Source organism: Rana temporaria, chromosome 4, assembly GCF_905171775.1.
Source record: "Rana temporaria chromosome 4, aRanTem1.1, whole genome shotgun sequence".
NCBI classification, from domain to species: Eukaryota; Metazoa; Chordata; class Amphibia; order Anura; family Ranidae; genus Rana; species Rana temporaria.
In genome coordinates, this window is record NC_053492.1 from 433722275 (window position 1) to 433744059 (window position 21785).

The 21785-nt window shown below is 44.1% G+C and overlaps 1 protein-coding gene across 1 annotated transcript in view; it reads right to left on the reverse strand.

Moving 5' to 3' along the window:
* The window catches only part of KCNK2 (potassium two pore domain channel subfamily K member 2), a 205922-nt gene that overhangs the window by 96777 nt on the left and 87360 nt on the right, over window positions 1-21785 (reverse strand). The window contains exon 3 of the mRNA XM_040351449.1: window positions 8731-8848. Within this exon, the coding sequence (XP_040207383.1) occupies window positions 8731-8848 (118 nt within the window). The remainder of the gene's footprint in view (window positions 1-8730; window positions 8849-21785) is intronic.

The window sequence follows — 21785 nt, forward strand, 5'->3', positions numbered from 1 at the left end:
TTCAGCGGACTGTCCGGTCGTGTGTACGAGGCCTAAGAATAATGAACATGTTACAATAATGCACAGCTTTTTAATACTTACTGAAGCCCCTTGCCTGCTTAGGCTATTTTCTGGAAAAGGTGAACTTGGCTTTTAAAATCAATATGACTCCTAAACCTAACCTTTTGCCTAAACCTGACCCTAAAACGAATTCCTAACCATTGCTTTATGTATGCATCTACATTTTTCACATGCCAGCTTTACTACCCTTTTGTTGCCAGGTCTGTACATCGTATGGACCTGACAGTGGGGGGTTTCACCAGGATTGTGTGTAAAACTGGCAGGCAGACTGCTGCCTGTGAGGTGAAAGCATTTGTTCTGCTGCCCAATTGCTCACACATACCCCTGATACCAGCGCCCCCCCACCTCGCCATGCTTTCCGGGCACTGCTTGCCCATCTGCAGGCCTGGGACTAACATGGCGGGTGCTGGCGGCTGGAGGGAGAGGAGAAGAGCGCACACACGTCCACTCTCCCTCCCTTCTTGTTTTGACCCGGAAAGCGACGTCTATGACATCACTTCCTGGGTTAGTGTCTCCGGGCCAGATTCACAGCAGAAATACGCCGGCGTATCTACTGATACGTCGGCGTATTTTCAAATTTGCCGCGTCGTATCTTGATTTGAAATCCTCAAACCAAGATACGACGGCTTTTGGCATAGGTGCGACAGGCGTACGGCTTCGTACGCCTTCGGATCGTAGGTGTAATTCTCCGGCGGCCGCTGGGTGGAGTTTGCGTCATTTTCCAGCGTCGGGTATGCAAATTAGCTGTTTGCGGCGATCCACGAAGGTACGCGCGTTCGTCAAATTCTCTTACGTCGTCGCTAGTCGGTTTTTCCCGTCGCAAACTTAAGCCTGCTATTTCATGGCTTAGATTTAGACCAGCCATGTTAAAGTATGGCCGTCGTTCCCGCGTCAAATTTCATTTTTTTTTTTTTTTTGCGTAAGACGTCCGGGAATACGAAAGTACGTTACGCACATCACCGTTCAAAGAACACGTCGGGGCACCGTAATTTTGCGCAAAGCATGGCGGGAAATTTCCAAACGGAGCATGCGCAGAACGTTTGTCTCGGGAATGTGCCTAATTTAAATGGTACACGCCCCATTTGAATTAGGCGGGCTTGCGCCGGACGGCTTTACGCTATGCCGCCGAAAGTTTACACGCAAGTGCTTTGTGAATCATGCACTTACGCTGGAAACTTGCGGCGGCGTAACGTAAACGGGATACGATACGCCGCCGCGAATCTACATGAATCTGGCACCCCGTGTCCCCGGCTAGCTTATCTGGGAAGTAATTTTTTGCAATGCAGTCTTCATTGCAAAACATTAAGTGAAGCCAAGAGGAGACATGCAGGGTTTTGTCCACTATGCAATGAAAAAAATGATAAGTAAAAAAATTTATTTTTTTGCAAAAAAATAAAGTTACATCCCAGCACGCAAAAGCCCCCCACTTATACGCACATACAAACAAAAACATATGCGTCTGGGTGCATATGCCTGAAAATGTTGATTGTGATGCAATTCACTATGGTGTGTTTTTTACAGAACTTTTTGCATTTCCTAGACCTTTGCATTAATAACATGTGACATAAAAATTTGAAATACCACTCATTTTGTCTCAAGGGTGTCTGCTTTCAGAAAATATATACTGTTTGGGGGTTTTGTGTAATCTTCAGGCCTAAAATGATTTTTTAAACATGTGTGCAAAAAACTTAGCAAAAGTGTTAAAGGTTGATAACTGATTATTATTTTTCTTGGGTGTGATCATTTTTCAAATGCCATGATAAAAGCTCTTTGTGCTGAAAATTGGGGTGACAAAATTTATGGCAACAAAACTTCAGCGCCAAGAAAGGAAAGTGTCCTGTTCAAGGTTTCTACTGCTGATATGGAGTCTATCCAAGAGGAAGCCTTTTACGTTATTTTTACATTTTATACACATTCTAGTGATTAAAATGTTATGTTCTGCACTCTCAGTAAATTATTAATTGACTCCTTTTCACATCTGTGTGCCCTGACATGTCAATGTTCTATGCCTGGGCTGATTTATTCAATCAAAAATGTCAAACTCTTGGTATGAATGCTAACCAACTGAGAAATGCTCAACAGAAGGTAAATGGTATGTACAGTATTTCCATTTCAGCAGAAAAATTACAGCAGAGAGCAGCGCTGTTCCAACCAAAGCAACAAAACCATCACACATCAGAGAAAGAAATATGAAGAAGCACGTAAATAACGTTTTCTTTAGCTAAATGTTAAAGTGTATATTTGGGTACAATATATATATATATATATATATATATATATATATATATATATATATATATATATATATATATATATATGAGGTGCACCGAAATGGTAATTTCAGAACCGAACCGAAACCAAAATTAAAAAAAATGTCAGGCCGAAACCGAACCCGAAAATGACTTTTCTTTTTTTAAATAATTGTATGTTAAAACACCACCTCCACCTCCTACCCCTACCACCCCCTGCCACCATCACCTCCTGCCAGCTCTTGCCGCCATCACCTCCTGCTCTCGCCACCACCTCATGCACCCACCACCCCCACCTCCTGCCAGAATCGGTTCTTGCCACCATCACCTCCTGCCCCACCACCTCCTGCCAGCATTACCTCACCCACCTCCTGCCACAGTGCCACCATTACCTTCTTCCACCATCACCTCATGCCCCCATCACATCCTGCCACCACCAGCTTCTTTATTACCTTAAAGCTGGTCTGTGCTGGACATGGGGCTGTGCTGTGCTGGACATGGCTGTGCTGTGCTGGACATGGCTGGGCTCTGTGCGGCTGGGCTCTGTGCTGTGCTGGGCTCTGTGCTGTGCTGGGCTCTGCTGGACTGGACTGTCACTGCTCTGTCCTCTGCCTATGGCGAGTGCACTGCACGAGCCAACGAGTGTCACTGCCAAAGTGTCCCTCCTGAGTCCTCCTGACTCGATCGGCTATTCAAAAATGGCGCCGGGTGGCGCCATTACGTATCTGGTTATGCGCCGCCCGGCTGAGCAGATACAAGCTTTCCCGAGCCCGGTCGGCTTCAGGCTTGGGAAAGCTCGTATCCGTTCAGCCGGGCGGCGCATAAGCAGATACGTAATGGCGCCACCCGGCACCATTTTTGAATAGCCGATCGAGTCAGGAGGCAGTGACACTCGTTGGCTCGTGCAGAAGATGGAGCCGTGACAGCCCAGCAAACCATTTTTTTAACGGGCACCCAATGCCCATATCGGCAATTTTAAAGCTGTATAATATACGTTGGGGATCGAAAGTTTGGGCACCCCAGGTAAAAATTTGTATTAATGTGCATTACGAAGCCAAGGAAAGATGGAAAAATCTCCAAAAGGCATCAAATTACCGATTAGACATTCTTATAATATGTCAAAAAAAGTTAGATTTTATTTCCATCATTTACAAATTCAAAATTACAGAAAAGAAAAAAATGGTGTCTGCAAAAGTTTGAGTTAATATCTTGTACTGCCCCCTTTGGCAAGTATCACAGCTTGTAAACCCTTTTTGTAGCCAGCCAAGAGTCTTTCAATTCTTGTTTGAGGTATCTTTGCCCATTCCTTCCTTACAAAAGTCTTCCAGTTCTTTGAGATTTCTGGGGCTGTCTGTCACGCGCTGCTCTTTTAAGGTCTATCCATAGATTTCAATTATGTTTGAGGTTCCGGAGATTGTGAACGCCATGGCAAAACCTTCAGTTTACGCCCCTTGATATAATCCCCCGTGGATTTTGAGGGTGTGTTTAGGATCATTATCCATTTGTAGAAGCCATCCTCTCTTTAACTTCAGCTTTTTCACAGATGGCATCAAGTTACCATCAAAATTTGCTGAAATTTATTGAATCCATTTTTCCTTCTACTCGTGAAATGTTCCCTGTGCCACTGGCTGCAATACAACCCCAAAGCATGATTGATCCACCCCCATGCTTAACAGTTGGAAAGAGGTTCTTTTCATTAAATTCTGTGCCTTTTCTTCTCCAAACGTACCTTTGCTCATTCCGGCCAAAAAGTTCTATTTTAACCTCATCGGTCCACAGAACTTGTTTCCAAAATGCATCAGGCTTGTCTATATGTTCATTTGCAAAGTTCAAACGCTGATTTTTGTGGTGAGGACGTAGAAGAGGTTTTCTTCTGATGCCTCTTCCATGAGTGGATAAGTGTACCACAAATCCAGTGTCTGCCAGATCTTTCAGTCAAACATAGGTTTTGAATTGCTTTTCTCACAATCCTGCGAGCTGTTCTGTCTGATATTTTTCTTGGTCTTCCAGATCTTGCTTTAACTTCCACTGTTCCTGATGACTGCAAATTCTTAATTACATTCCGAACAGAGGATATTGACATCTGAAAACGCTTTGCTATCTTCTTATAGTCTTCTCCAGCTTTGTGAGCGTCAAACTATTTTCCGTTTCAGTTTTCTAGACAACTGCTTAGAAGAACCCATGGTGCTGATTGTTGGGGCAAGGTCAGATGAGTCTGGGCATTTAAAACCTTTGAGATTGACATCACCTGGTCTTCCCAGACGATGATTTAGAACAATCCATGACACTGGCAGGTCTCAGCTTTGCAAAGGGGGCAGTGCATGCTATAAATTCTGCAGGGTGCCCAAACTTTTGCAGATGCCATTTTTTTGTTTTCTGTAATTTTGAAAGTGTAAATGATGGAAATAAAATCTAACTTTTTTTGACATATTATAAGAATGTCTAATCTGTAATTTGATGCCTTTTGGAGATTTTTCCATCTTTCCTTGGCTTCGTTATGCACATTAATACAAATTTTTACCTGGGGTGCCCAAACGTTTGATCCCCACTGTATATAAATATATATATATATATATATATATATATATATATATATACACACACATACACTGCTCCAAAAAATAAAGGAACACTTTGAAAACACATCAGAGCTCAATGAGGAAAAATCTCATGCTGGATATCTATACGGATATGGACTGAATAATGTATTAGGAATGAAAGGATGCCACATCGTTTGATGGAAATGAAAATTGTCAACCTGTACAGAGGGCTGAATTCAAGACACCCTAAAAATATAGGTGAAAAAATGATGCAGCAGACTAGTGCATTTTGCTGAAATTTCATTGCAGCAACTCAGAATGGTACGCAGTAGTTTGTATGGCCCCCATGTGCTTGTATGGCAATGTCGGGGCATGCTCCTAATGAGACAACGGATGGTGTCCTGGGGTATTTCCTCCCAGATCTGAACCAGAGCATCACTGAGCTCCTGAACAGACTGAGGTGAAACCTGGTGACATCAGATGGACCGAAACATATTGTCCCAGAGGTGTTCTATTGGATTTAAGTCAGGTGAGTGTGGGGGCCATTCAGTGGTATCATTCATACTCCAGAAACTGGCTGCATACTCTCTCCACATGAGGCCGGGCATCGATGTGCACCAGGAGGAACCCAGGACCCACTGCACAATGGGTCCAAGGATTTCATCCCGATACCTAATGGCAGTCAGGGTGCCATTGTCTAGCCTGTAGAGGTCTGTGCTTCCCTCCATGGATGAGTCTCCCCAGACCATCACTAACCCACCACCAAACCGGTATGCTGAACGGTACTGAATGGTACTGGCAGCATAATATTCTTCATGGCTTCTGCAGACCCTTTCACGTCTGTCGCTCAGGGGGAACCTGCTCTCATCTTTGAAAAGACGGTTGGCTGGCTGCGTGAGGGAAAAAAAAAAAACGATCACAGGCCTCTGTCAGAGGGACATCCGTCTCTCACACAGAGAGTCACCTATCAATGCTCACCAGTGCTGCCAATCAATGCCCATCAGTGCTTCATCATCAGTGTCATGGATTGGTGCTACCAGTGCCCATCAGTGCCGCCTATCAGTGCCACCTCTCAGTGCCCTTCAGTGCCACCTCACCAATACCCATCAGTGCCGCCTTATCGGTGCCTATTAGTCCAGCCTATCAGTGCCCATCAGAGCAGCCACATCAGCCCACATCAATGAAGGAGAAATACCACCAAAAGAACGCTCTATTTGCGTGGAAAAAAAATGATAAAAATGTAATTTGGGTACAGTGTTGCATGACGACACAATCGTCATTCAAACTCCGACAACGCTGAAAGCTGAAAATTGGCCTGGGCAGGAAGGGGGACTAAGTGCCCAGAAGGCAAGTGGTTAAGAAAGCCAAAAACCAGTGCTGTCTAGTTAAAATGTCCCTAAATAAATAAAAATCACAGAAAAGAAAGGCCTAAACCCCCACAACTACACAATAGCAGTCTAAAAGAAAAAAGCTTATCAGACACAAATATATAACATTTTCCCATAAAAAAAATATTTAATTATTCAATCTTAGAATGTTATAATGAACTAACAAGTTTATTCTTGTCTTTAACCTAACCTTGCAGTAAACCTGTGCTTTTCCCATGCAGGGAGGCGCAGATCAAAGTCCTGATTGACAGCTATTGTCGGAGCTACTGCTAAAGATGCTACTGACAGGTGGTGATGAAGTGATGCGACACCTTCTCACAGTCTGTTTTAAACCCATTTTTGCCAACAAACATGCTGCTGCAACTGCTTTGTGTTTGTGGTACTTCCGGATTGATTTGAATGTATAGCGTTTGGCACGATCACTACAAGTTGGGTCAACTTTGCCACTGGTACGAAGCACTGTGGCCGTGGCATGTAAACACTTCTGTCTACTGCCTATTGCAACTTATGGGAGTGGTTGGCAGGTGGCAAAAATGCAGCTCAACCTTGCATTTTTGCCTCCTACAACTACAAATCTAAATGAGGCCTAAGAGCCTAAGAGCTGTTTGGGGGTTGGTAAAACCCCATAGTTCATTGTGGCCCACAACCAGTTTCCAAATCACCTAAGTGGCCCTCACTCTTCAAAAGGTTGAGCACCACTGCATAAGAGATAAGAAGATGGACAGGCTGGCAACTTAGTACTGGGAGGTGGAGCTGAGCTACAGAGAGAAAGTAAAAGTGAAACTGGGAAACTTCAGGTCCAAATTTAGATGATGAATTACCCCACAGTGCCTGCAGCTACAGAGGTCAGTGAAGGTTTGTCATAAAATGTATTTACTGCTTGTTAAGAATGTGTAAAAACCTTAGGCCCCTTTCACACGGTCGGACCGTTCAGGTCCTCCTGTCACTTTTGACAGTGGACCTGAACGGCCGCTCCATGCATGCTTATGGAGCGTTGGATGTCAGCAGAGAAATGTCCGCTGACATCCGACCTGATCCGATCCGCCAATATCAGATGGATGGCGATACGTCCCCATCCGTCCATGGCAGATCAGATCGGATAAGATCTGATGAAAACGGACATGCTGTCCGTTTTTATCACATCTCTCCATAGGAGATAGCGGTGCTGCACAAGCCCCTCCCCGCTCAGTGAGCAGAGAGGGACTTGTCATCCGCCGGCTCATCGGAGATCAGTTGAGAGATCTCCCGCTGAGCCGGCGGGAGCTGGCGGACTCTGTAGTGACGTGTGGAAGAGGCCTGAATGTCCATAGTGTGGACACGGGTACAGGTTACACTCTTTTGTCTCAAGTTTATTACACAATTATTGTTCACATGGTTTTGAATACATAAAAAATCTATTTATATGATCAGAATTGATATTTAACAGTGACAAGAACAAGATGAGCACACAATTTTAACCTGTGATATACAGTGATTTGATGGTATAAAGCCAGGGGTGAATAGAGAATATGTAAGATATGTTTCCACCTTGCTTGCCAAGCTGTTCTTTCGTTACCTGACACTTGAATTAAAGCTATTTGGGCGCGCTGCCCCTTTAGGATTTCCTAAGTCTTTTCCCAAGTGATTTGTCCAGCCATTGGGAACACCATTGTTTATTTGAATTTCGTTTTCGTGTCATTTATCGTTATTGGTATGTGTTTGGTAAACCAATAAAGTGCTGTGGCCATGTCATGCCATTAGGTTGTGTTTCTGTGTCGTTAATATTTTATAGATTTAAGGTTGGTTGGGGTTGTGGCCTCCAGTCCTCAAGAAAAAAATAAGGAATACATCTGCCATTATGGAAATTACAGCCCTGCTGTGATGAGTGAAATGCACATCTCTTGCCAATAGAAATTTCTTGAGGATACCTATAGGTTTTGCCTACACAAACTATGTAAAGTGAAAGACTTGCCACAAAAAAAGCTCCTTGTAAAAGAAGCTTAATACTTACCTCTCTGGTAGATGGTGACTCCTATTTTTGCTCTCTTGAAGATCTACAGTAGTTGAAAGGCTTTTAGAATCAGACAAAGTTTTGTTGAATGCCTAATGCCTTGTACACACGATCGGAATTTCCGATGGAAAAAGTCAGACAGACTTTTCGCCGGGCAAAAGCCTAATCGTGTGTACGGAGCATGGGTCTCCCACTGTGGGGCTCCATCCATTGGCTCCTTACTTAACTGCCATTACTTTGTCCTGTAGCAACATGGGAACCAGAGCATGGAATCAAAGCAAAACACTGGAGACACAGGCATCCTGCAAATGTGTGGCTGATATGAAAGATGAAGGACCATAGCTCTTCAAGACAGCAAGATCAGGGTCACTGCCTGCCAGAAAGGTCCGTATTCATTTTTTTTTTGTTTGCAGGAAGGTTTATTTTGTACATTATTTTGTGGTGACAGTTATTTTAATAACAATTTTAATAAAGAGATATATAAACACAAAAGCAGGTCCTACCTATTGTGGTTATAACAGTCCCAGCAAAGAAGAACGAGCTGCCCAAGTCCCAGTGGCTGTTTTGGCTGGAGCCGTTTCCCAGAGGTATTATTCCCGCATTAATGGCAGCCATTACATGCTGTAAGTTTGAAATAAAGTTGTTAGAACAAGGCAGTAATGACAAATGAGACATCGTTTTCAGAACACAAGCTGGCTGTGGACCAACAGTGTTTGGCCGTAGTCAAGTACACAGTGGGTGCATTGCCAAAGGCCTATAGAACTCAATGTGCCTTCCCAGAAGCTATAGAGATCTGTTCCATATACCTTAAATATCACCTTCTGGGGGGGGGGGGGGCTAAGGGGAATTTTAAAGAGCTTTTTAAAAGGGATCTTAACTTTTGGAAGCTGTACTCAAAAAAGGCATGCATTGGGAGAAATACAAATCATCAGTTATGTCTGTAGACTCCTTGCAACTAATTGTTTCCCCATTGCTGAGCTACAATGCCCTGTTCTGTACTGTGTATGTGCAAAGGCAGCCATCTTGGTATAGGAGGAGCAGGGCTTTGTATCATCATGTCAGAGCTGCCCCTTGATGACTACTTGTGGAATTTTGAAGAAGTAGCAGTAGTGGTGAGGGAAACACAGATCAACAGAATGCATGAAGCAGAAACAGGGAGATCCTTGCACTGCAGGTCCTCAGGTACAGCTTCACCCCCAGCTAGGAGAATAGTGAGTGGCACAGTAATCACATTACTATTTCTCACGCCAAAACTTGTGAGACTAGCAGTCCTAGGTGTGTCCTAGATAAACATATACCACAGACAAATAGATCTTAGGCTACAGAACAGCAGTGCCTTGAGACAGGACGTTAAAGCGGAGTTCCGCCCATTTAAAAATCAGCAGCTACAAAAAGTGTAGCTGCTGCACTTCTAATAATTAGACACTCACCTGTCCCACAGTCCAGCGATGCGGACATACGAAGCCCTGCTCCTCTCCCCCCCCTCCTTGATTCTAACTGTGGGCGCCGGGCTGTGGCTTCACAGCCGGGTGCACACTGCACATGCGCGAGCCATGCTGCGTGCTGTGATTGGCCGGGCAATCTTCTGGGACCTGTGACGTGCCCCAGAAGATTTCAGGGAGGGAGGGGGGAGAGGTGAACTTTCTTTCCAGCGCCGCAGAGTCAGAGGAGGAAGTGGGAACTGGGTGCCCTTAAAAACTGGGTAGGCTCCTGAAGAATGACCGTCCCACTCTGCAGACCAAAAGAAGGAATACTTGGGACCCGGTGTGTAACATGACCATGGATTCAGATAGGAGTTGTGGGCCATTAAAATATATATTTTTTTACTAGGGTAATTAGATAGAAGGTGTTAAAGTTTAGTTGGCATGGTTCCCAGACCAGAGAACAGCTTTAAATATGAAACAGTTAATTGCTCTAACCCAAGGGTGTCCAAACTTTTGAGCTTCCTGGGCCACACAGGAAGAAGAGGAATTGTCTTGGGTTACATAAAATACACTAACAATAAGAATAGCTGATGAGCACAAAAAGTCAGGCAGATCACAAGTTAATGATCGCTGATATAGATAATGTACTTAGCTACCTTGTTTCCCTAAAAAATAAGACCTACCCTGAAAATAAGACCTACTGTTATTTATGAGAAGGGCTTCAATATAAGCCCTACCCCGAAACTAAGCCCTAGTTTAAAATGCTTGTAAAATCCTATAATCCACTCTATTACAGTAGTATATAGGTGGCCTACACCTATAGCAAGGGCATTATTCAACTTTAATCAGAGCATCACAGTATGTTTTCATCTACAGATGCCCCCTTTCTGCATAAGCAGGTTTTTGGTAAACGTGAACTAACCCTTTAAGTTAACATTATTTCATTTATTTTTTTAATAGGGTGGTCAGGAGTCAGAAACCCTATCAGGTTTTTTATTGCCATCTGTGTTTTGCTGGAGACAATGGGGCAGATCCACAGAAGAATTACAATTTCAAAGTTCCCACGTCGTATCTTTGTTTTGTTTCTACAAAACAAGATACGACTGCATCTGGGCTCGATCCGACAGGTGTACGTCTTAGTACGCCGTCGGATCTTAGGTGCATTTTTCCGGTGGGCGCTAGGTGGCGTTTCTGTCGAATTCCGCACCGAGCAAAATAGCTAGATACGGCGATCCACGAACGTACGTCCGGCCGGCGCATTTTTTTACGTCGTTTGCATTCGTCTTTTTCCGGGGTATAGTTACCCCTGCTATATGAGGCGTACTCAATGTTAAGTATGGCCGTCGTTCCCGCGTCCAATTTTTAATTTTTTTATTTTTTACGTAGTTTGCATAAGTTGTTCGCGAATAGGGATTTGCGTAGAATGACGTCACCGTCATAAGCATTGGCTTGTTCCGGTTTAATTTCGAGCATGCGCACTGGGATACCCCCATGGACGGCGCATGCGCAGTTGAAAAAAAACGTCATTTACGTCGGGTGAAGACATATTTACATAAAACACGCCCCCAACACATACATTTGAATTGCGCGCCCTTACGCCGCCTAAGTTACGCTACGCCGCCGTAACTTACGGCGGAAATCCTTTCAGGATACCAAAAAAATTATTTAAGTTACGCCGGACGGAGGAATGCGCCGATCTACCTGGATCTGCCCCCATGTGTCCTAGTAACTAAACAAAGTCATTACATTGCCACTGGAGTCTTCAGGTACTGTATCTACGAGGACCCAATGGACAGTCAATGGGCAGTGTCTATGTCACGAGGTATTGGTGTAGACACCTGAAGAATGACCGTCCAACTCTGCAGACCAGAAGAAGGAAAACATGGGACCCGGTGTGTCACATCACCATGGATTCAGATAGTTGTAGGCCATTAAAATATTTTTTTTTACTAGGGTAATTAGATAAAAGAGGTTAAAGTTTAGTTGCCATGGTTCCCAGGCCAGAGTACTGCTTTAAATATGAAAAAGTTAATTACTCAAAACCAAGGGTGTCCAACCTTTTGAGCTTCCAGGGCCACACAGGAAGAATAGGAATTGTCTTGGGCCACACAAAAAACACACTAACAATAAGAAAAGATGATGAGCAGAAAAGTCAGGCAGATCACAAGTTAACAATCACTGATATAGATAATGTACTTAGCTAACGTGTTTCCACGAAAATAAGACCTACCCTCAAAATAAGACCTACTGTTATTTTTGAGAAGGGATGCAATATAAGCCCTACCCCGGAAAATAAGCCCTAGTTTAAAATGCTTGTAAAATCCTATAATCCACTCTATTACAGTAGTATATAATGTACAATGTGTGTGTTTCTGTAATGTAATTGTGCCAAATACCTTCAGTACAGCGCCTCTCGGTGCTCAGCTGACTTTCAGCTGCTCTGCCCCTCTTCTCCCAGCTGTCAGCAGGGGATTTGCCCCCCTCCCCCTGTGCAGGACTTGGAGCGCAGAAGAGAGCTCCAGCGGGTCAGGGAAGCACCGATCGGCGCTATAACGAAGGTATTTGGCACAATTATATTACAGAAACACACACATTGTACAATATATACTACAGAAATAGAGTGGATTATAGGATTTTACAAGCTTTTTAACTCTATTAACACTGGGGATTCCTGACAGGTGGGGGGGGGAGAGGAGGAAGAAGACAGTGGTAAGACCTACCCCGAAAATAAGCCCTACTGTGTTTTTTGTTGCCAACATTTCTATAAGACCCAGGCTTATTTTTGGGGAAACATGGTAAACTTAATTTTTTAGTAATATTTTTTATCATGAATGTAAAAGAGGGCAGCATACTGTAAAACAAGTGCAATAACTGTTTTTGATGAAATAAGATATCCAGATTTGTTTGGATGGATGTAGTAGCAATTCTCAATTAATTCTCAAAGTGCTCATCAGATATTTTGGGTCTAATATTGCCCTTCATGTGCTTCAGCCTTGAAAATAGTTGCTCACAAAAATAGTTGCTGCCAGAAACTGATGACATGAATCAGGCACGATTATAAAGAATGGGAGATTTTTCTTTGGGAAGATCAAACTATAAATTTTTTCTTTGGCTGCATTTTTAAAGAAATAAATCCCCTAAAAAATCTAAATTTTTAAGTAAGTTTACCATTTTGTGTTGGGCTGCATTCACAGCCGTCTTGGCCCGCATGTGGCCCATTGGCCCCAGATTGGACACCCCAGCTCTAAACTTTCGGTCAAACTCTTAAATTGTTGCATTTGCTATTTTGAATTGCTGAAAAAAAAAGGAAAAGGCAGCTGGTAAAAAATCATCATTATTTGCATATCCCCAAAAAAAAAAAAAAAATCGGCATTTCCTGGTCCTTTAACCGTTTGCCGACCGCTGCACAATGATATACGTCGGCAGAATGGCACGGCTGCGCAAAGCAACATACCTGTACGTCCTGTACTAGTGTCAACTCAATGTCCGCCTGGGGCCCGCGATCGCGTCACAGAGCAGAACGGGAGATGCCTATGTAATTCCTAGTTCTGCCTAGCAACATGACAGAGATCTACTGTTCCCTGTCATCGGGAGCAGTGATCTCTGTCATGCTGTAGTGAGCCCACCTTTCTACAAGTAGAATCACTCCCTAGGACACAATTAACCCCTTGATCGCCTCTTGGGTTTAACCCCTTCCTTGCCAGTGTCATTTACACAGAAATCAGTGCATTTTTATACCATTGATCGCTGTATAAATGACAATGGTCCCAAAATAGTGTCAAAAGTGTCCGATGTGTCCGCCATAATGTCGCAGTCACGATAAAAAATCGCAGATCGCCGCCATTACTAATAAAAAATAATAATAATAATAAAAACGCCATAAAACTATGCCCCATTTTGTAGGCGCTATAACTTTTTGCGCAAATGAATCAATGTACACTTATTGCTATTTTTTTTTTTAACAAAAATATGCAGAAGAATACACATTTATATATTTTTGGGGGATATACAGTACAGACCAAAAGAGTTTTTTTTATTTTCATGACTATGAAAATTGTAGATTCACACTGAAGGCATCAAAACTATGAATTAACACATGTGGAATTATACATAACAAAAAAGTGTGAAACAACTGAAAATATATTTCATATTCTAGGTTCTTCAAAGTAGCCACCTTTTGCTTTAATTACTGCTTGGCACACTCTTGGCATTCTCTTGATGAGCTTCAAGAGGTAGTCACCTGGCGCAGCACCCCATCACTCTCCTTCTTGGTCAAATAGCCCTTACACAGCCTGGAGGTGTGTTTGGGGTCATTGTCCTGTTGAAAAATAAATGATGGTCCAACTAAACGCAAACCGGATGGAATAGCATGCCGCTGCAAGATGCTGTGGTAGCCATGCTGGTTCAGTATGCCTTCAATTTTGATTAAATCCCCAACAGTGTCACCAGCAAAGCACCCCCACACCATCACACCTCCTCCTCCATGCTTCACGGTGGGAACCAGGCATGTAGAGTCCATCCGTTCACCTTTTCTGCGTCGCACAAAGACACGGGGGTTGGAACCAAAGATCTCAAGTTTGGACTTATCAGACCAAAGCACAGATTTCCACTGGTCTAATGTCCATTCCTTGTGTTCTTTAGCCCAAACAAGTCTCTTCTGCTTGTTGCCTTTCTTTAGCAGTGGTTTCCTAGCAGATATTCTACCATGAAGGCCTGATTCACACAGTCTCCTCTTAAAGGAGTTGTAAAGGTAAAAGTTTTTTTACCTTAATGCATCCTATGCATTAAGGTAAAAAAACATCTGACAGCACCGCCCCCCCCCCCCCCGAGCCCCCGTTTTACTTACCTCACCGTTCGAAAGTCCCGGGCGCGTGCTTGTCGTCCTGCTCGGTTCCCAGCCTGGCCGTTGATTGGCTAGGCTGGGCGGATTGATAGCAGCGCAGCAATTGGCTGGAGCTGCTGTCAATCACAGCGGATGATGCGGCGCGCCGGGGGGCAGGGCCGAGTGATACAGTCGGCGGCTATGGCCGCTGCTGTATCACGGGAGCGCGCTCGCAAAAGCTTTCCACCATGCGAGGGAGCTCGCATGAACGTGGAAAGCTTTTGCGAGGAGGAGCCGAGACAGCCGCCGAGGGACCCCAGAAGACACGGATCCGGGACACTCTGTGCAAAACGATCTGCACAGTGGAGGTAAGTATAACATGCATGTTATTTAAAAAAAAAAATAATTGTACCTTTAGTGTTCCTTTAACAGTTCTAGAGATGTGTCTGCTGCAAAAGGTGGCTACTTTGAAGAACCCAGAATATGAAATATATTTTCAGTTGTTTCACACTTTTTTGTTTGTATAATTCCACATGTGTTAATTCATAGTTTTGATGCCTTCAGTGTGAATCTACAATTTTCATAGTCATTAAAATAAAGAAAACTCTTGGTCTGTACTGTATATTATAGCAAAAAGTTAAAAATATATATATTTTTTTCAAAATTGTCGCTCTTTTTTTGTTTATAGCACTAAAAATAAAAACCGCAGAAGTGATCAAATAACACCAAAAGAAAGCTCTATTTGTGAGAAAAAAAGGGCGTCAATTTTGTTTGGGTTTAACGTCGCACGACTGCGCAAATGTCAGTTAAAGTGACACAGTGCCGAATCGCAAAAAGTGCTCTGGTCAGGAAGGGGGTAAATTCTGCCGGGGCTGAAGTGGTCAAACTGGGGGTGTTGAAGGGGTGTGTCCTCCACCTGCATTTTGTGCGCTACAAGATTTCCCTAGTTCCTGGGAAGTTGGAAGGTTTGCACAACGCTGCTTTTGGTTTCAGATGACACTACATTCACTGTTTTAACTGCAGAACACAAAGCATAAGATGTGCCTGTTCCATGACGGTTGCTAGGCAACTTGAGCTATGCCCCCTAAAACCTGGCATAATGTCTGCTACAAGCGTGACAGCTGGAGAGTGTAACAAATTGTATTGATCTAATGCAGAAATTACCAAAGATATAATATATCCAGAAAACTGTAATGTACTTCCAGTCCTCTTATCTACTTCCATCTGCCAGACACGTGATAGAAATACATAACCCCACATATTAAAGGGAATTCTCACTCCAAATTACAAAGAAGGAATTCTTCCTTCATTCCACTCATGAACAACAGGGGTAGCCCAAATTTTTTTTTTTATCTTTTAATTTTTTTTTATAAACATGGCAAAGAAATCAGCTTATACATAATTGGGCCAGATCCACGTAGATCGGCGTAACTTTAAATGGGCGTAGCGTATCGTAGTAACGCTACGCCCCAGCAACTTTGAGAGGCAAGTGCTGTATTGCTGTATTCACAAAGCACTTGCCTTTAAAGTTACGGCGGCGTATCGTAAATCTGCCGGCGTAAGGGCGCGGAATTCAAATGATAAAGATGTGGGAGTGTTTTATGTAAATTCTACTTGACCCCACGTAAATGACGGATTTTTTGAACGGCGCATGCGCCATCCGTGGGGGTATCCCAGTGCGCATGCTCAAAATCATGTCGCAAATAGTCAATGCTTTCGACGTGAACGAAATTTACGCAAAGCCCTATTCGCGAACGTTTTACGCAAACGATGTACACAGCGGAAAATTCGACGCTGGCCCGACGTCCATATTTAACATTGCGAACGCCTCATAGAACAGGGGTAACGTTACGCCGAAAAAAGCCTTACGTAAACGACGTAAAAAATGCGCCGGGCGGACGTACGTTTGTGGATTGGCGTATCTAGCTAATTTGCATACTCGACGCAGAAATCAACAAAAGCGCCACCTAGCGGCCAGCGTAAATATGCACCTTAGATCCGACGGCGTACTAAGACGTACGTCAGTCGGATCTAGCCCAGCTTCAGGCGTATCTTATTTTGTGGATACAAAACAAAGATACGCCGGAGCATCCTAGAAGTTACGCGGCGTATCAATAGATACGCCGACGTAACTTCTTCGTGGATCTGGCCCCATGTATATGATTAAAAAAAAAATATATTTTTCATTCATTAGGTATATATATATGGAGGCAACCATATTCACTCGTTATGTAGGCAGTATTTCTTAACTGGGGTTCTGCAGCATCCGGGTGGGCAAACTAGGGTTGTGAGGGGTGCCATGATACTGCCGGTATTTTTGCAGAGCATCATGCAATTTCCATGGTGCAGGCGGATCGACCATCAGCACCATCAAAACACATGACTCTGATCCAGGGCAGCCCTAGATTTTTTAGAAGGGGATAAACTCTGATGTGAAAGGGGGGGGAACTAAAGACTAACCCTTGGTACACATTAGTGTGGCATGTTTGTGGGCACTGGGCACATATCACAGGTACAACAACCCATTCATTTGTATAGGCTGCTGTGGAGTCCCTTGTACTTCTTTTTAAAAAATTGCACAGAACCTAAACGCATGGTTTTGCTGCACCATACTGTTTCGTATGCGTGAAAATGTAGCGTGGGTGCTGATGCAAGAAAAAGTGCAACGCTTTTCTGTGCAAGTTGGAAATGCACACATTCCCGACACGTACTAGTATGAACCGAGGTTGACTGAGAAATCTGATGTGAAAGGTAGGGGAACGGTGGACTCAAGATTTTGCATACTTTAGAAGGGTACCATTACTAAAGAAAGGTTGGGAAACACGAATGTAGGTGTAGCACCCAGATGGTTTGGCAGGATTGCTAGTAAATTTACCTGCCAGGTATAGTTGCCATGGCCAGTCGATAGGAGATCAATTGATTCCACCCTAATTCTGGAATTGCTGCACTTCTGTTGCTAGATGGCGGGTATTTGGAAACATTAAATAAGACAAGGGCATTGCAAGGACAGATTAGGAATAGATAGAGTATCTCAGCCAATGTGTGGGGATCTTCTTGGTCCCTTGGCCTGCTGAGAGGGCCTATTTATTTGGGTGAGGTCAGGTGATCAGGGTTCTGTGCCACCTGGACAGCTGTCTGGGTGGATGTGTGTTGTGCTGCCTGGGCTGCTAGGCCAGAGTTTGGGCCTATCCCGGGCACATCTGGCTACTAGGCTGTCTGAGGGCCTATCCAGAACCAAGAGAGCAGCGTAGGGTTGGGTTTTCGGCTTGCAGTCCAACCAGAAGTGACGGTTCTCCCAAACCTGTCGTGGTCGGAAGTAGAGGGGAAGCTGTGGCCACTAAGTTACCAACCACCTTGTTGCCAGGGACCACAGTGAGTAGCTGAAGCAAGTACCGGAGCAGTATGCTCACCCACCGGGGACGCTAAAGAATTGGAAAACTCCTCTTATGATCCAATGTAAAGACCTCTATGACAAAATGTAATATTTTAAGGCTGAACTCTAGTTAGCCGTAAAATATTATACAAAGTTTAATCAATAGTTTAATCTGGGGGAGTATGTACTCCCAGTCCCATTGTCTTTGCCAGTTGTCTATTGCCTTGCCAGTGATGGTGCCTAGCCAGCACCATCACTGGACCAGTGCTTTTACAAACAAAAGTGTAATGTCTCATACACACGATCGTTTTTTCTGACAGAATTCCGCTCAAGCTGTCTTGCATACACACGGACACACCAAATTCCAACCGTCCAAAACGCGGTGATGTACAACACTAGCACGAGCCTAGAAAAATGAAGTTCAATGCTTCCGAGCATGCGTCAACTTGTTTTCGAGTATGCATGTTTTTTTCTCCGTTGGAGTTCCATACAGATGAACGGAATTTCCGATATATTTTTTTTCCGTCGGAAAAAAAGAGAACATGATTTTCGGATCGTTAGTATGGTGCTTTCAACAGCCGATTGCTGTTTTTCATCCAACAAAAGCTAGATGTGCAGACCAGTGGCGGCTGGTGACATTTTAGGATGGGGGGGCGCAAGACCCCGCCCCTCCACATTTGGTCCCTCCCACTTCTCATAAGCCACACCCCCTATAGAATACACCCACTCCGTCCCCTGTATTCCACTTGCTTCCACTCATAGTGTCAGGAGTATACAGCTCAGCATCACAGCACAGAGTATATAGCCCCAGCATCACAAATCATGGTATATAGCGCAGGCTTACAGATTGGCGCAAACAAACTAAAAAATTACACTGTTAGTTATGAAGGACTCTAAATGGGCATGAGATTATCAGAGACTGCGGACATACTGCACGAGATTATCAGAGACTGCGGACATACTGCACGAGATTACCAGAGACTGCGGACATACTGCACGAGATTACCAGAGACTGCAGACATACTGCACAAGATTATCAGAGACTGCGGACATACTGCACGAGATTATCAGAGACTGCGGACATACTGCACGAGATTACCAGAGACTGCGGACATACTGCACGAGATTACCAGAGACTGCGGACATACTGCACGAGATTACCAGAGACTGCGGACATACTGCACGAGATTATCAGAGACTGCGGACATACTGCACGAGATTATCAGAGACTGCGGACATACTGCACGAGATTATCAGAGACTGCACACATACTGCACGAAATTATCAGAGACTGTGGACATACTGCACAAGATTACCAGAGACTGAAGACATACTGCATTACTTGTCCTGCAACTTGGGAATTCAACGTTGCATGACAAGTCGTCCCCCATATCTGTGCGACTTCAAGTCACAGCGACTTCAAAGTAGTCCCTGCATTACTTTGGTCGCACTTTGATGCAACTTGAGGTCCATAGACCCCCAGAATACACAGGCATTGCTTTAAGTCGCATCAAACTTTCAGACTGTTTTAGCCTGAAAGTCGCAAGATTCTGCCACAATTTTTTGCTGCGATTTTGCAGCGACTTGAAGCAATGCCTGTGTATTCTGGAGGTCTATGGACCTCAAGTCACATCAAAGTGGGACAAAAGTAATGCAGGGACTACTTCGAAGTTGCTGTGACTTGAAGTTGCACAGATATGAACGGTTCTGATCAGGTCCAACTTATCCTGCAACTTTCCAGTCCCAAGTCGCTATTTCCACCAATTAAATATAAAAACCAATTGAATACGCGGGGGGGGGGGGGTGAGTATGGGTTCCCTTCCTGCCGCTATTTCCACCAATTAAATAAATAAAAAAAATAACATTTTAACAAGCCCGGAGGGGGGGGGGGGGATTGGATAAGGTCCAAAAAGAAATGAATGAATAAGCGGGGGGGATGGTTTGGCTATTTCCACCAATTAAATAAAAAAAAACAATGTTAAATACTTTTTTTTTAACAAGCCGGGGGGGGGGGGGGGGGGGGATTGGTTGGGGTCCAAATAAAAAAATGAATAAGGGGGGGGGGGGGGGGGTTGGGTGCCATCACAGCTGCTATTTCCACCAGTTAAATTAAATAAAAACAATGTTAAATACTTTTTTTTTTTAACAAGCCTGGTTTGGGTGGTGCCGTTACTGCTGCTCTTTCCACCTATTGACAAAAAAACATCTGAATCATCTGAATAAGCGGGGGGGGGGGGGGCATGGTGGTCGGCCGCTACGGTCGGTATTTTTGCCCAAAGTTTTTTTTTTTTTTATAGGTCGGGTGCGGGAAGGGGTCCGTTTGCTGGCTCTTGCATACATGCCCGCTATCTGACACACTTTAATTAGGCAGGGAGGGGGTTCATACCTGTTACTGCAGGCATGCTGGCAGATAGCTTCGAGGCGCACTCAGCTCCTGAGTCCCGACGTCACTTCCAGTTCTTCCTGAGACGTCGGGACTAGCACAGAGACGTGCGGGTGCACACAGAAAGTGTGCACCCAAGCCATAACAAGACAGTCCATCGCGCCGGAAGCAAGTGGCGCGATGGAGAACGCCACAAAGGCATTTTTTTTTCTGCCAATGTAGCGCCTCGTCTGCAATCCCGTGATTGCACAGACGTGGCGCTACCCACACAACACTGTGTCCAGCGCCCGGCGCTCGGACACAGTGCACCTAAGTACCTTTTTTGGAAAAAAAATTCCTTAAAGGGACATGTTTAAATAAACATTTTTTTTTTTTTTTTTAGATTTTTTTTTACTGATTGGGGGAGGGGGGCGGCGCCCGGGCGCCCTCTATGGACGGGCCGCCACTGGTGCAGACTATAAAAATGTTGTCGTACGTGAACTCAACATCAGATTTTCATTTAATTAAAAATCGTAAGAGCAAGACTAGGCATGCTCAGAAACGAAAGAATTCCATACAAAAATAGTCAACACGTGACGTCACTTCTAAAGTTGTGAAAAAGAACTACAGCGCTACTAACAAATAATCTCAAAGAAATCACACAAAAAATACTAAATAATACAGCAGCAATCAAAAAACGGTGAACTAAACCAAATGATAAATGAATAAATACTGATGCGCTCGTATTAACTCATGTGCAATGTGAATCGTACATATACAATCAAGCAAAAAACCTGGTGAGAAGACTCTTAATATATATGTGAGTAGATCGTGAAAAAAGTCCTGATGATTGAATCAGTCAGTCTGCAGTGCTCCTTCCCTAATTGCCAAGCTCTCACTTCAATGTGATCAGGTTACAGCAACCTCCAGCAGCGATCAGATGTTTCCAGTTTCATTCAGTCACATGCAAAAGAGGAGGAAAGGAAACATAGCGCAATATTGTACCATATAGATGTGGATAAAGGTTGCACTTAGTGCACTCACGTATCCTCGCTTATAATATAGACAGGGTATGTTGCCGCTCAGTTTAAGTGGAGTCCTCACTCGGGATAGACATCCGATGGTCCGTCACTGTAGGCTCCTCCCCCACATGTATCGTCACTCGTTACGTGACTTAGTCATGGGTATGGTCCGTCACTGTAGGCTCCTCCCCCACATGTGTCGTCACTCATCACGTGACTTAGTCATGGGTATTCTAGAATACCCATGACTAAGTCACGTGACGAGTGACGATACATGTGGGGGAGGAGCCTACAGTGACGGACCATCGGATGTCTATCCCGAGTGAGGAGTCCACTTAAACTGAGCGGCAACATACCCTGTCTATATTACAAGCGAGGATACGTGAGTGCACTAAGTGCAACCTTTATCCACATCTATATGGTACAATATTGCGCTATGTTTCCTTTCCTCCTCTTTTGCATGTGACTGAATGAAACTGGAAACATCTGATCGCTGCTGGAGGTTGTTGTAACCTGATCACATTGAAGTGAGAGCTTGGCAATTAGGGAAGGAGC